Below are 15,056 nucleotides of genomic sequence, written 5' to 3' on the forward strand. Positions count from 1 at the left end.
TATTTTTTGTTCCATATGAATTTTTGGAGGATTTGTTCTAGGTCAGTGAAATATGTCATTGGTATTTTAATAGGGATTGCATTGAATCTGTAAATTGCTTTGGGTAGTATGGCCATTTTGATGATGTTGATTCTTCCCATCCAAGAACATGGTATTTGCCTCCATTCATTTGTATCTTCCCTAATTTCTTTCTTCAATGTTGCATAATTTTCAGTGTATAGGTCTTTTATCTCTTTGGTTAAGTTTATTCCTAGGTACTTTATTTTTCTTGTTGCTATAGTAAATGGTTTGTTGTTGATAGTGTTGGGAGGGACATTTTTCTCCAATTAGATCTCTATTGTTTGTTATATATATAATTTTTAATATTTTTTCTTCTATATAGCTGGTTTGGCTCAGTGGATTGAGCGTTGGCCTGCGAGCTAAGTGTCGCTGGTTCGATCTTCCAGTCAGAGCACATCAGAGAAGGAAAACTCTGACTCCAAAAAACCTCCGCTGCCTTGCGGCATACCTCTTCAGGGGAAAGGCTAAGGGAGTAAACCCCGACAGAAAATCCGGAGCCGGAGTCCCTAAGGTGGTTTGACGTTGTAGTCAACACCGGCAACTCCTGCGGCGCACCTGAAGCCAAGCTGTATTGACTCCGTCTTTCCCTTGGACCCTTCAGCTGCGAAGAGAGGGGGTGTCTGCTGCATGGGCAACAGCAGACCCTCCATATCACCCTGCCCAGGCTCTGTAGCTTCAGCTTCACTGGAGAGGACACTCCAGCATCATCACAAGATGTCGATTCAACACGGGAGGAGACAGATACTGTGTCACTCCCGAGTTGGACTGCACAGCCATTCTCGGCGGTGCAGATAGACTCTTAAGAAGCTACACCATCGTCTCTCGAGACGGACGGCTGCCGATATAGTAAATGGTATTTTCTTTTTTGCTTCTGTCTCTGATATTTTATTGTTGGTGTACAGAAATGCCTTAGATTTCTTTTTTTTTTTAATTTTATTTTTTGGTTATTCAATTACAGTTGTCCCATTTTTCCCCCATTGCTCCCCCTTCCCAGCCCATCCCTTCTCCCACAATTATATCCCTCCCCGTTGTCCATGTCCGTGAGTCATTCATATACGTTCCTTGACTAGACCCTTTCCTTACTTATCCCCCTTCTCTCCCTCCCCCCTCCCCCCTACTGACTACTATTCTAGTCTTTGCCTATTTAGTTCGTTTGTTTGTGTTGCTCTTTAGTTTCCTATATTGGGTGATATCATATGGTATTTTGCTTTCTTTTCCTGGCTTATTTCACTAAGCATAATTCTCTCTAATTCCATCCATGTTGTCACAAATGGCAGGAGTTCCTTCTTTCTTTCTGCTACATAGTATTCCATTGTGTAGATGTACCACAGTTTTTTTATCCACTCATCCACAGACGGGCACCTAGGCTGTTTCCAGCACTTAGCTATTGTAAACAGGGCTGCTATGAACATAGGGGTGCATAAGTTCTCTTGAATTAGGGTTTCAGGATTTTTCGGGTATAATCCTAGCAGTGGAATCACTGGTTCAAATGGCAGTTCCATTTTTAGTTTTTTGAGGAAATTCCATACTGTTTTCCATAGTGGCTGCACCAGTCTGCATTCCCACCAACAGTGCAGTAGGGTTGATTCTTCCCATCCAAAAACATGGTATTTGCCTCCATTTATTTGTATCTTCCTTAATTTCTTTCTTCAATGTTGCATAATTTTCAGTGTACAGCTCTTTTATCTCTTTGGTTAAGTTTATTCCTAGGTACTTTATTTTTCTTGTGGCTATAGTAAATGGTATTTTCTTTTTTGCTTCTGTCTCTGATATTTTATTGTTGGTGTACAGAAATGCCTTAGATTTCTGTATATTTATTTTGTACCCTGCTATTTTGCCAAATCCACTTATTATATCTAGTAGTCTTTTAGTGGATTTTATAGGGTTTTCTAGGTATACTATCATGTCGTCTGCAAATAGTGATAGTTTTAATTCTTCTTTCCCAATTTGGATGCCTTTTATTTCTTTGTCTTGTCTGATTGCTGTGGCTAGGACTTCCAACACTATGTTGAATAGAAGTGGGGAGAGTGGACAGCCTTGTCTAGTTCCTGATTTCAGGGGGAATGCTTTCAGTTTTTGTCCATTGAGTATGATGTTGGCTTCAGGCTTCTCATATATAGCCTTAATGATGTTAAGGTATGCTCCCTCTATTCCCATTTTGCTGAGTGTTTTCAACATAAATGGGTGTTGTACTTTATCAAATGCTTTTTCTGCATCTATAGATATGATCATGTGATTTTTGTCTTTCATTTTGTTTAGGTGATGTATTATATTTATTGATTTGCGAATAATAAACCATCTTTGCATCCCTGGGATGAATCCCACTTGATCATGGTGTATGATCTTTTTGATGTATTGTTGGATCCTGTTTGCCAATATTTTATTGAGGATTTTAGCATCTATGTTCATCAGTGATATTGGCCTGTAGTTTTCTTTCTTTGCTGTGTCTTGACCTGGTTTTGGGATGAGGGTAATAGTGGCTTCATAGAAAGAGTTTGGGATTTTTCTCTCTTCTTGGATTTTCTGGAATAGTTTGAGGAGGGTAGGAGTTAGTTCTTCCTGAAATGTTTTGTAAAATTCGCCTGTGAATCCATCCGATCCAGGGCTTTTGTGTGCAGGGAGATTTTGGATTACTGTTTCAATTTCCTTCTTTGTTATTGGTCTGTTGAGACTTTCTACTTCTTTTTGATTCAGTTTTGTAAGGTTATCGGTCGGCAGCCGTCCGTCTTGAAAGACGATGGTGTAGCTTCTTAAGAGTCTATCTGCACCGCCGAGAATGGTTGTGCAGTCCGACTCGGGAGTGACACGGTATCTGTCTCCTCCCGTGTTGAATCGACATCTTGCGATGACGCTGGGGTGTCCTCTCCAGTGAAGCTGAAGCTACAGAGCCTGGGCAGGGTGATATGGAGGGTCTGCTGTTGCCCATGCAGCAGACCCCCCCGCTCTTCGCAGCTGAAAGGTCCAAGGGAAAGACGTTGTCAATACAGCTTGGTTTCAGGTGCGCCGCAGGAGTTGCCGGTGTTGACTACAACGTCAAACCGCCTTAGGGACTCCAGCTCCAGATTTTCTGTCGGGGTTTACTCCCTTAGCCTTTCCCCTGAAGAGGTATGCCGCAAGGCAGCGGAGGTTTTTTGGAGTCAGAGTTTTCCTTCTCTGATGTGCCCTGACTGGGAGATCGAACCAGCGACACTTAGCTCGCAGGCCGACGCTCAATCCACTGAGCCAAACCAGCCAGGGTCTGTAAGGTTATATGATCTAGAAATCTGTCCATTTCTACTAGGTTGTCAAATTTCTTGCCATATACTTGTTTGTAGTAATTTCTTATAATTGTTTGTATTTCTGAGGTATCAGTCGTGATTTCTTCTCTTTCATTTCTGATTTTGTTTATTTGGGTCTTCTCTCTTTTTTTCTTAATGAGCCTGGCTAGAGGCTTGTCAATTTTGTTTATTTTTTCAAAGAACCAGCTCCTAGTTTTGTGGATTTCTTGTATTGTTCATTTCATTTCTATGTCGTTTAATTCTGCTTTGATCTTGATGATTTTCTTTCTTCTTTTTGCCCTAGGCTTTGTTTGTTGTTGCTGTTCTAGTTCTTGTTGCTTTATGGTTAGGTTTTTTATTTGATATTCTGCTAGCCTTTTCAGATATGCCTGTATTGCTATGAACTTCCCTCATAGGACTGCTTGTGCTGTGTCCCATAGGTTTTGGGCTGTTGTGTGTTCATTGTCATTAGTTTCTAGAAATTTCTTGATTTCCTCTTTGATGTCATTGTTAACCCATTCGTTATTTAAGAGCGTGTTATTCATTCTCCATGAGTTTGGGTGTCTTTTATTTTTTTCCCTGAGGTTGATTTTTAGTTTCAAGGCATTGTGGTCTGAAAAGATGCTTGATATAATTTCAATTTTCATGAATTTCTTGAGGCTTGTTTTGTGTCCTATTATGTGGTCTATCTTTGAAAATGTCCCATGTGCCTTTGAAAAGAATGTATATTTTGCTTCTTTGGGGTGAAAAGTTCTATATATATCAGTTAAGTCCATGTGGTTTAGTGTGTTGTTCAATGCCTGTATATCCTTGGTGTTTCTTTGCTTGGATGATCTGTCTATTGTTGATAATGGAGTGTTGAAGTCCCCTACTATGAGTGTGTTGTTTTTGATATCCTTCTTGTGGTCTTCTAGTATTTGCTTTATGTATTTGGGTGCTCCTATGTTGGGTGCATATATGTTTATCAGTGTTATATCTTCTTGATGAATCGTTCCTTTAAGTATTATGAAATATCCTTCTTTGTCTCTTTTGTTGCCCTTGCTTTGAAATCCGTTTTGTCTGATATGAGGACTGCTACCCCAGCTTTTTTTTCAGGTCCATTTGCTTGGAATATTTTTTTATATCCCTTTACTTTCAGTCTATGTGAATCTTTTGTTTTGAGGTGTGTTTCTTGTAGACAGCAAATATGTGGGTCCTGTTTTCTTATCCATTCTGTTACCCTATGTCTTTTAATGGGAACATTTAATCCATTTACATTTAAGGTTATTATTGACATGTATTTATTCATTTCCCTTTTGTATCTCTGTTCCTCTACTCTTTTTTTGTTTTTTCTCTTCCTTTTTCTTAGAATATTCCCTTTAGCATCTCTTGCAATGCTGGTTTTGTGGAGATGTATTCTTTTAGTCTTCCTTTGTCTGAGAAACTCCTTATTTCACCTTCTATTTTGAATGCGAGCCTTGCTGGGGAGAGTATTCTTGGTTGTAGGCCTTTGTTTTTCATTGCTTGAAATATTTTTGACCATTCCCTTCTGGCTTGTAATGTTTCTGTTGAGAAATCGGTCGATAGCCTTATTAGAGCTCCCTTGTAAGTTATTTGCTGTTTTTCTCTTGCTGCTTTGAGGATTCTCTCTTTGTCTTTGAATGTTGGCCTGCGAGCTAAGTGTCGCTGGTTCGATCTTCCAGTCAGAGCACATCAGAGAAGGAAAACTCTGACTCCAAAAAACCTCCGCTGCCTTGCGGCATACCTCTTCAGGGGAAAGGCTAAGGGAGTAAACCCCGACAGAAAATCCGGAGCCGGAGTCCCTAAGGCGGTTTGACGTTGTAGTCAACACCGGCAACTCCTGCGGCGCACCTGAAGCCAAGCTGTATTGACTCCGTCTTTCCCTTGGACCCTTCAGCTGCGAAGAGAGGGGGTGTCTGCTGCATGGGCAACAGCAGACCCTCCATATCACCCTGCCCAGGCTCTGTAGCTTCAGCTTCACTGGAGAGGACACTCCAGCATCATCACAAGATGTCGATTCAACACGGGAGGAGACAGATACTGTGTCACTCCCGAGTTGGACTGCACAGCCATTCTCGGCGGTGCAGATAGACTCTTAAGAAGCTACACCATCGTCTCTCGAGACGGACGGCTGCCGATATAGTAAATGGTATTTTCTTTTTTGCTTCTGTCTCTGATATTTTATTGTTGGTGTACAGAAATGCCTTAGTTGCCATTTTAACTATGATGTGCCTTGGAGTGCGTTTTTGGGGGTTCCTCTTTATTGGAACTCTTAGTGCTTCTTGGACTTGCATAACTTTTTCTCTCATCAGGTTCGGAAAATTTTCTGTCACTATTTCTCCTATCAGTTTTTCAATTCCATGGTCCTTGTCTTCTCCCTCTCTTATTCCTATGATCCTTAAATTATTTTTTTCTAATGCTACCCTGTAATTCCCTTACATCTTGTTCATATTTTTTCAATCTTTTTTCATTTTGCTGTATCATTTGAGAATTATTACCTACATTATCCTCTAACTCACTAATCTGATCCTATGTTTCGTTTAGTCTGCTTTTGACTGATTCTACTGTGTTTTTCAGTTCAGAGATTGCATTCTTCATTTCCTCCTGGGTCTTGTTGATCATTTCTATGTCTTTTTTTATGCTAGTGTAGTTCTCTGCAAGTTCCCTGTAATTTTCTTGGAGCTGTTGGTAACTTCCTTAGAGGTTGTCATAGTTGTTTTTGGGGTTTTCGAGCATATTGAGCTTCTTCACCACCATAGTTTTGAATTCCATGTCTGACATTTGTGCTATGTCTATTCCATCTACCTTTCTTTCTGGGGATTCCTCTTTTCTTTTCATCGAGAGGTTGTTTCTGCGTCTTACCATGTTGGATTCTTCTTGTTTGTTTTTATTATTTGGATTTGTCTGCTTTGCCTTCCCACCTTTGTGGTATGAGACTTTTTATGGTAGATATGGGGGTTTCAGTGGTGCAGTCTCTTTGATATCCTGAGCCTGATGTTCTTGAGGTACCTTTTATATCGTTTTTTTATGCTGTCTGGTTATATTTCAGATTTTTTTTTTGTTAGGATATTCCTTCTGGCTTGTTGATTGACAGTCACTCTATCCACTTTATCTCGAATTCTTTTGTGGAGATGCTGTTAAAAACATAAACACACAGCCCCAGCAGGAGACCCGCACCCTCAAAAATATCCCCCACCCTCTATCCTGCTATCATCAGCCAACGAGCCAGTATTAATATAGATGTATAGAGATTAGAACTTTTACACTATAGGAAGAACAGATAAGGGTTGTTTTAGTGAAGGAAAAATATGATTTTTGAGAGAGGCGATAATAGGTTAATAATAGATGAGACTGTGCAAGACAGTAGGTAATATTTACGTTGTATGTTAATAACTATAGGAAAAAAAGGGGGGAAGAGTGCAGAATATAGTAGGAAAGTGGAATTATATAGTATTGGATTTAAATAGTAGTTATAGTCTCTTTATTTAGAGTGAAAGGGAGGCTGAACTAGGCCCACAAACCAATAAACAACAATTGAAGAAGAGGGATAAGAAGGAAAGATTATATAAAACAGATTAGAGATATAGTTTGTTTTTTCCTCCTTCCTTCCCCTCCTCCCTCCTCCCCTCCTCTTTCAGGAAGAAAAGAAAAAGGAAAAAGGGAAAAAGAAAAAAAAAAAAAAGAATGTTTTTACTCAGTTCAGCCTTCTTGTGTCGTCTTCTTTTTCTGCGTCCACAGCTGGTCTAATGTGATAGGTCAGAGATTCCTATTCCTTGCAGCAGTGGTGTGCGCGAGGTGGCCGGCAGGGCACAATGCAAGGCAGCCAAGAGCCCACCTCAGGTCTGCCACACCGCGCTCCAGGAAAGCAGGCCACGCCGCGCTCTGGGGAAGCTGGCAAGGTGTTTTTTTTCACTCAAGCATCAGTGCTCGCCCAAGGCGGCTGGGGAACTAAGCTCATGCCTGCCGCGCCAGGCTCCTAGAAAGCTGGCCATGCCGCGCTCTGAGAAACCTGACTGTGCTGCGCTCCGGGAAAGCCCTCGAGGTGTTTTTTTGGCTCGAGCACCGGTGGGTGACCAAGGTGTACGGGGAACTAAGCTCCGGCCTGCTGCGCCACGCTCCTAGAAAGCTGGCGTTGCCGCACTCCGAGGAAGCCCTCGAGGTGTTTTTTGGCTCGAGTGCCGGTGTGCACCCAAGCGGCTGGGGAGCTAGCCCCAGGCCTGCAGCGCCATGTTCCAGGAGTTGGTCTTTTGCCTCTTAGGGCAGGGCCGCAGACACTTGTGCTCAGTAGACGTGAGTGTCTGTGAGTCGCTGCTGCCCACCGTTCCCGCACCTCCTGAGCCTGCATGCGCAGAGCCTGGGCAAGTGCTCTGCACTCCGGATTCCAGCCTGGTACTTCGGCCTGCGAGCCAAGTGTCGCTGGTTCGATTCCCAGTCAGGGCACATGACTAGGTTGCACGTCGGGTCCCCAGTTGGAGGCGCGAGTGAGAGGCAACCACACAGTGATGTTTCTCTCCCTCTCTTTCTCCTTTCCCTTCTCTCTAAAAATAAATAAATAAATAAATAAATTTTAAAAAATTATTTAAAAATAAATAAAAGCACCTCCGTGCCTGGGCCGGGTGGCTCAGCTGGGTGGAGCTTTGTCCTGTGCAACTAAAGGTTGCGGGCCTGCTCTCCAGTTGGGGCACGTACGGGAGGCCGCCCATTGATCTGTGTGTCTGTGTGTCTGTGTGTGTCTCCCTTCCCCTTTCTATAAAGTCAATGAACTATCCTCGGGTAAGGATTTTTTTATTTTGAAATGCACCTTCCCGTACTCCTTCCTGTTGTTCCCAGGGGGGGAAAAATAGATTTTGTGCACTGTTTTTGTCAGAGAATACCTGGGTTTCCAGCAGTCTTCCATCTTACCCAGGTGTATTTGGAATCCCCACTGTTTTTCAAAACCAGATGTTATGTGGGCACTTTTGTGTACTGGTGCCCTGGGCTGGGAAGCCCAGCATGGGGTTGAGACCTTTTATTCTTCAATGGAGAACTCTACGGCTGAGATATTCCTCCAGATTCTCAACCTCCACACGTGGGCACAGGGCCGGTCCTTTTTGCATTTCTGCCCTTCCTACCAATCTTGAAGTAGCTTCTTATGTATATCACTAGTTATAAGACGTCTGTTCAACTAGTCTTCAGATAGTTATCCATGTTGATTGTTTTATAATTTAGTTGTAATTTTGATGTTGTCCTGAGAGGAGCTGAGTGTAACTTCTACCAGTTCAACATCTTGGATAAATTCCCTAAGCATTATTCTTTCTGAGGCTATCCTTTCCTACTATGTACTTTCAATATCCAACTGTCCTTTTCCATTTCCTGTCCTGTTCCTTCTTAGGAAACTCAGCCTGGGGGTCAAAACGTGATATCTGTTGATGAGGGTGAAATGATATTCAAGAAGAACACCAGAAAAATCCTCAGGCCTTCAGGTAGCTGTTTGCCCTTCATGACTTTTTGAGATTGAAGTTCTGAGTACCCTTGATGGGTTTTTGGTATGGAAAAATAGTATGTCTCTTTTGATTTGAGATATTGGTCTTTTACTTAGATTATACTAAATCTGTGATTGATCTTCGCCCAGAAGATGTGGGGCATGAAAGTGGCTCCTTGGGAGACAGAAGCAAATCTGTCCCTGGCCTCAGTATGGATATGGTGAGTACCTTTGTATTTCACTTGGTCACTATGTGCAATTTTACATATCTAGAGTTGGCTTTAGTACCTGATAATCTTAATCACTCTGTTACATTCTTTAGGGAAACAGAACATGAATCTTTATTTTCCCAAATTACTTAAGTAAATCTGGTTGCAGAATTACTTAAAGAAAAAAACTGTCTTCACTGTCTCTTTTATATTCTAATACATTGCTTGATATGTTCCAGTGCTCAAGTAAATACTTGTGTTGATTAAAATGTAAACAGATGTGTGGGTTGGGGAAGTCAAATGTGAAAGAGATATTCTTAATCTTGTTCTTTGATATTTGAGAAAGGTGGGTGGAATATAGTTTGTAAGCCTGAAATGGGCAGACATAAAAATAAGGATATGTGCATACATGTTCACATGACACCTCAGAACTTAGCAACAGTTATGGCTCCCAATAAAGAAAGGATATTAGTCTTTGTGCTATTTCTTATTTTTATTAACTCTGAATCTATATTTATTGCTTTAGGAAGAGGAAGAAGAAGAAGAAGAAGAAGAAGACATTGACCATCTGGTGAAGTTGCATCGCCAAAAACTAGCCAGAAGCAGCCTGCAAAGTGGCTCTTCCGTGGTAAGTTGTATTAGTTTTTTGGCTATATGCATGTTGGAACATCAGGAAGGAAGAAAGTAGCTCCTTGGATGAGAGTTATGACCTGGATAATTCTAGTAACTCTTTCCAGGTAACCTAGATGCATTTGTTCCTGTCCTCAATTTATACATTAGTTGCTTACTTCAAATGGGGTGACTTCCTCAGTCTGTGCCCTAGAGATTCTTATGTTGCGTAAGAATTAGGGCTAGAAATGTACTTCATCACAGCTTTGTGAACAGTAAGCTGTAAATTCTCCCCTAAAGAGTTACTCAGGTCATAAAATGAGCAAGATCAGATTTCTTTATCAGAGCCCAACTCAAATCTCACATTCAAGGGTAGTGACTATCATGAGAAGGACCCTGGCAGGATTAATTGGCATCATGGTATGAATAAGGAGCAATAGTACCAATCAGAATCATGAATTTAAAAGAACATTTAAGAATCAGGGCATAGTTACATCATATATATAAAGATTGATGTTTAGGAGGAACAAGAATGAGGAACCAGGGTGATCAGAGTTCGTTCCTGCTCACACAGGAAGAGAATAGTAGGCTTGCAGAGCTCATCACTGCCTGAGAAGAAGCTGTCTTTTTACTGCTGGAGGGGTTTTCTCCCAAATTCTGACTCATTCACTTCTTTCTATAGGCCTTGATAGGGCTAAGGTAGATAAAAGAAACTCACAGATAATTAAGGCACTTTGTTTAATTAGTAACTGTTCCCTTCTAGCCAATATTTTAGCATATATAACATATACCAAAGATAGACTTATGTCCACCTTACCTCTATACCTTGCCCACCTACTGGGAAGGTGAAAATTAACAATTAAATGTCTAGAAATAAGGGAAGAAGAGAAGCCAAGAGCTTATGTGAGCCATGAACTGATGCATTATCCTGAACAATTGTGACAGTGCTTCTAGATGTCTTTTATACTCAGAGTACAGGACTGTTGGCAGTACTAGCTTATTGTAGGGATTTTTGAAACTTTTGTTTTATTCAGTGGTGGTTTTATCATGAGGAAAGATGAGAGCCATGTGGTCAGGTGAGTATGCCTTTGCCAGATGTTTGTGGGTGCTTTATCTTCAGAGTACAATAGGCAGCACGATGAGCATCTATAGCCAAGCTGGCGATTTTGGGAACATCTCTGTGACTGGCAAGATTGCCTTTTCCCTGAAGTATGAGCAACAAACACAGACTCTGATCATCCATGTGAAGGTGTGCCACCAGCTGGCTTATGCTGATGAAGCCAAGAAGCGCTCTAATCCGTGAGTGTTTCTAGAACCTGACTGATGCTCTGAGATGACAGCTCAGACCCTGTCATCTATTTGGGACCTCTTGAACTGAGGTTATTACTTCCTGGGAGGACAAGTATTTATGGTTGAGAGTGGTTAGGAGAGAGGTGGGAAAGGGACCAGGATTGGAAAAATGCAAGAATGGCATGTCTAAGAGAGCTTGATGTGAAATTTTAATTTCCTCGTGGCATATATATATGGAGAACAGGGAAGTGAAGAATGGGTTGAGAAAAGATGATGAATTACTCAGTACTCTACTTGATCTTTAGCTATGTGAAGACTTATCTGCTGCCTGACAAGTCCCGGCAAGGAAAAAGAAAAACAAGCATCAAGCGGGACACTGTCAATCCACTATATGATGAGATCTTCAGAGTAAGTATCTAGATCCTGAGGGAAGGAAAACATGTTCTGTTTTGTGCACTAAATAAGCTGTAATTATTCTCTGGCTACATGGCTGGTTGACATGGTTTTGGGTGGCCATGTCTGTGTCTGAGGATACACTCTGGGTATCTGTTCACATCTGAACCTTCCAGAGAAGAGAACAAAGGTGCTCTGGCTTTCCTGAATTATTGTGAAGTTGGAAATTCACATGGCCACAAATCTCAGTTTAAAAAGTCATTTGAGGGATTCAAGAAGGTGGCAGAGTAGATAGAAGTTACAGTTACCTTCTCCCAGGACCATATCAAAATTACAGCTAAACTACAGAACAATTAACCTGAATATCCATCTGAAGACTAGCTGAACAGAAGTCATAACTAAGTATATACAGAATAAGCCATGTCAACACTGGTAGGAAGGACAGAGTCACAAAAAGTATTGGCCCCATATTTATGTGGGACAGTATAGATCCAAAGGGGTATTTCAGCTGAAGAGCTCCCCAGAGGAGTAAGGGACCTCAAACCCATGCTGAGCTCACTAGCCCAGAGCACCAGAGTTGGGAAGAAGAGACCACATAATATCCAGCTGTGAAAATAAGTGGGATTCCATCCACCCAGGTGAGATGGGAAACTTCAGGAAACCCAGACACCCTCTTAAAGGACAAGTGCACAAAATCTCACTTTCAGGCACTCACCCTGGGTTCTATAGAAAGGACGGTAGCTCCGAGAGGACCAGAGTTAATACAGGGAGAGATGAGATTGAGTGGCTTTGGGGAAAGGGCTGGAGGGATACTATCAATGTCCCTGTGCTGAGTCTCTCTTTTATACTGCCCACAGATGCCATCTTTCCTGAGTGGAGCACACCCCTCCATATGGCATTAGCCAGGAGAGATGCATTAGGTCCCCTCCCTGTGACCCCCTGTCAACTACCTGAGGCCCTGCCCTGCCAAGTTCACTCCTGGTGGAAAGATTTGTCCAGCCTGAATCCATATCAAAGTCTTTCTTGAAAAACGCTCAAGGAAGTTCAGGCAAACCTCAAGGAGTGCCAGAGATACACAGGGAGAGACTGAATTGTGTGGCTTTCAGATAAAGGCCATCCCCCCCTACACCCACATACACAAGAATAAACCACTGTTTCTGTGTTTGTATGTTCTCCACAATCCCACAGCATCAGCCTAGGAAGAGGTACAAGCCCCTCTCTGCCAACTCCCTAGGGCCTGCCACACTGCAAAGGTCTGTAGGCCTCAAGAAGGTAGCAGCTGGCCTTGGAATACTCAGACTTTTGCTGAATGGTCTTAGACCCAGCACTGGTGCCTACTTTGGATCTGTATGGAACACTCACCCTTGCCTGGTAATTCACTGAGTCTTCCTCATGCAACTCATGTACTGCCAGAGGCTCTTTCAGAAGCTAAGTTTAATGGGAAGCCAGCAGGCAGTGATGAGTTTTGGGGTGTCTTGGGACTTTTGCTAACCTGCCCCAGGCTCATTACTAGTGGCAGTCAGCTTCAGTGCATAGTCTGGTGCCTCCAATGAGAATCCAGGCCCTGCAAGGGCAGCTACCAACTGTAGAATGCTTTGTGGCTCCTAACAGGTAGCCTGATACCAGCTATAGACAGTGTCTAAAATTGACATGCACTGGAGTCCCTCCTAAGAGGCCTCAGAATGAACACATTGATGACTTGCTTCAGACTACATCAGAACATGACCTCATTATCGCCACAGGCACACTCAAAAGGAGGTCTTACCATGCACCAGAACCTATGGGTGTGAGTTCTGCCTCATGGGGTCAGCAGCTCATACAATGTAGTTGGAGTCAGTCCTCAAAGACAGCCAGCCTATGGGTCAACCCAACCCAGTCAGACCAACAGCAGTCAACACTGAAATACAACATGTGGGAGGGATAATATAACCCACACAAGAGACACTCCTAAAGCACCCAGCTCAGGTAATTAGGGAAATGGCACAGAACACCTACTATATAAGACCACCCTACAAGAACTGGGAGAAATAGTATACAGTAGTCCCTGTCTATATTGTGGTTCACTTATTGTGGCCTCACTGTATCGCTGGATTTTTAAAAATATTTAATTATTGATCGCGGATTTTTCGCTATATCGTGGGATTTTGCACTACTGTATATGTATGTTGTTAAAGTTATGTAGGCCTAAGACTGTAGAATATGTTTTAGAACATAAATAGTGTTTATAAAAGTGTGGAAAAGGTTAATAAGGGTGTGGGAAAGGTTAATGAGGGACTGGGTACGATTTATAAGTGTGTGGGAAGGGTTTATAAAGCCTAATATATATATACTAAAATAAATGTAAGGTTCCTACTTTGTGGATTTTCACCTATCACAAAGGGGTCTAGAATGTAATACCCTCGATAAGTGAAGGAATACTGTATCTACTGAATACATAGGAACAAACAGAGAGGCAGCTAAAGTGGGGAGAAACCATATTTGATCAGACCAATTACAACCAAAAATATTAAAACAATAATAAAATAAATATTCAAGCAAACAAATGTTCTTGACCGGTAGTCTTCACCGGTGAATTTTTACTGAACATTGAAAGAAGAATTTACACTTATCCTCCTTAAACTATGAAGATAAATGCATATTAAAACCACAATGAGATATCACCCCACACCTGTCAGAATGGCTATCATCAATAATTCAACAAACATCAAGCGTTGGCAAGGATATGGAGAAAAGGGAACCCTCATGCACTGTTGATGGGAATGCAGACTGGTGTAACCACTGTGGAAAACAGTATGGAGATATCTCAAAAAATAAAAAATGGAATTGCCTTATAACTCAGCAATTGCACTTCTGTGTATATATCTGAAGAAACCCAAAACACTAATTCAAAAGTACATATGAGGTCTGTCCAGAAAAAGTCCAACCATTGTTAATATAATGAGAATGGATTGTGCGATGTCAATGTAACCCAGCAGCCTAGGAGAGTGGACTGGAATGCACATGTATGAACAATGATGACTTCACTGTACTAATCAGTGGTGGCAGTAGGCGTTGTTGAGTGAGCATGTGTACTGTGTGGCTGTTGCATTAAAAATGAGTGGGTAGAGCAACGAATCTGCATCAAAATTTGCATTAAGCTCGAACATTCCTCTGTGGAAACTATTCAGATGATTCAGAAAGCTGCAGCAGGTATGGGAAACTGGTGATTAGAAGCTTCATCACGACAATGTGCCTGCTCAAGCATCATGTCTCGTGCTGAGATTTTTGGTGAAACATCAAATCACCTAGGTGGCTCAGCCCCACCTACAGCCTAGATTTGGCACCCTGTGACTTCTGGCTTGTCCCAAAACTAAAATCATCTTTGAAAGGAAAGAGATTTCAGCCCATCAATGAAATGTAGGAAAATACAGTGGGGTAGCTGATGGCAATTGGGAGAATTGTGTGAGGTCACAAAGTGCCTACTTTGAAGGAGACCGAGGAGTCATTGTCCTATGTATAAATGTTTCTTGTATCTACTTCAATAAATGTCTCTATTTTCCATATTTACATGGCTGAATACTTTCTGGACAGACCTTGTATATGAAGGACCCATGGACATGGACAACAGTGTGGGGATTGACTACAGAATTCGGGGGGGGCAGACTGGATGCAGGGGTGAAGGGGAAAAATTGAGACAACTGTAATAGCATAAACAATAAAACATTGATAAAAAAAGTTCAACAAACTAGAAAAAAAAATACAGTATCCCCTCACTTATGGCAGGTATTATGTTCTAGA

The 15,056-nt window shown here is 41.8% G+C and overlaps 1 protein-coding gene across 2 annotated transcripts in view; it reads left to right on the top strand.

Annotated features, from left to right (window-relative positions):
- Nucleotides 1-15,056, top strand: part of SYTL4 (synaptotagmin like 4) — a 189,473-nt gene that overhangs the window by 151,566 nt on the left and 22,851 nt on the right. For both annotated transcript variants that reach the window (XM_090264511.1, XM_090264513.1), the window contains 5 exons: nucleotides 8,689-8,779; nucleotides 8,896-8,999; nucleotides 9,514-9,615; nucleotides 10,717-10,895; nucleotides 11,192-11,294. In XM_090264511.1, the coding sequence (XP_090120637.1) occupies nucleotides 8,689-8,779; nucleotides 8,896-8,999; nucleotides 9,514-9,615; nucleotides 10,717-10,895; nucleotides 11,192-11,294 (579 nt within the window). The remainder of the gene's footprint in view (nucleotides 1-8,688; nucleotides 8,780-8,895; nucleotides 9,000-9,513; nucleotides 9,616-10,716; nucleotides 10,896-11,191; nucleotides 11,295-15,056) is intronic.

The sequence above is a fragment of the Furipterus horrens genome, unplaced genomic scaffold, assembly GCF_987537825.1.
Source record: "Furipterus horrens unplaced genomic scaffold, mFurHor1.1.pri manual_scaffold_17, whole genome shotgun sequence".
NCBI classification, from domain to species: Eukaryota; Metazoa; Chordata; class Mammalia; order Chiroptera; family Furipteridae; genus Furipterus; species Furipterus horrens.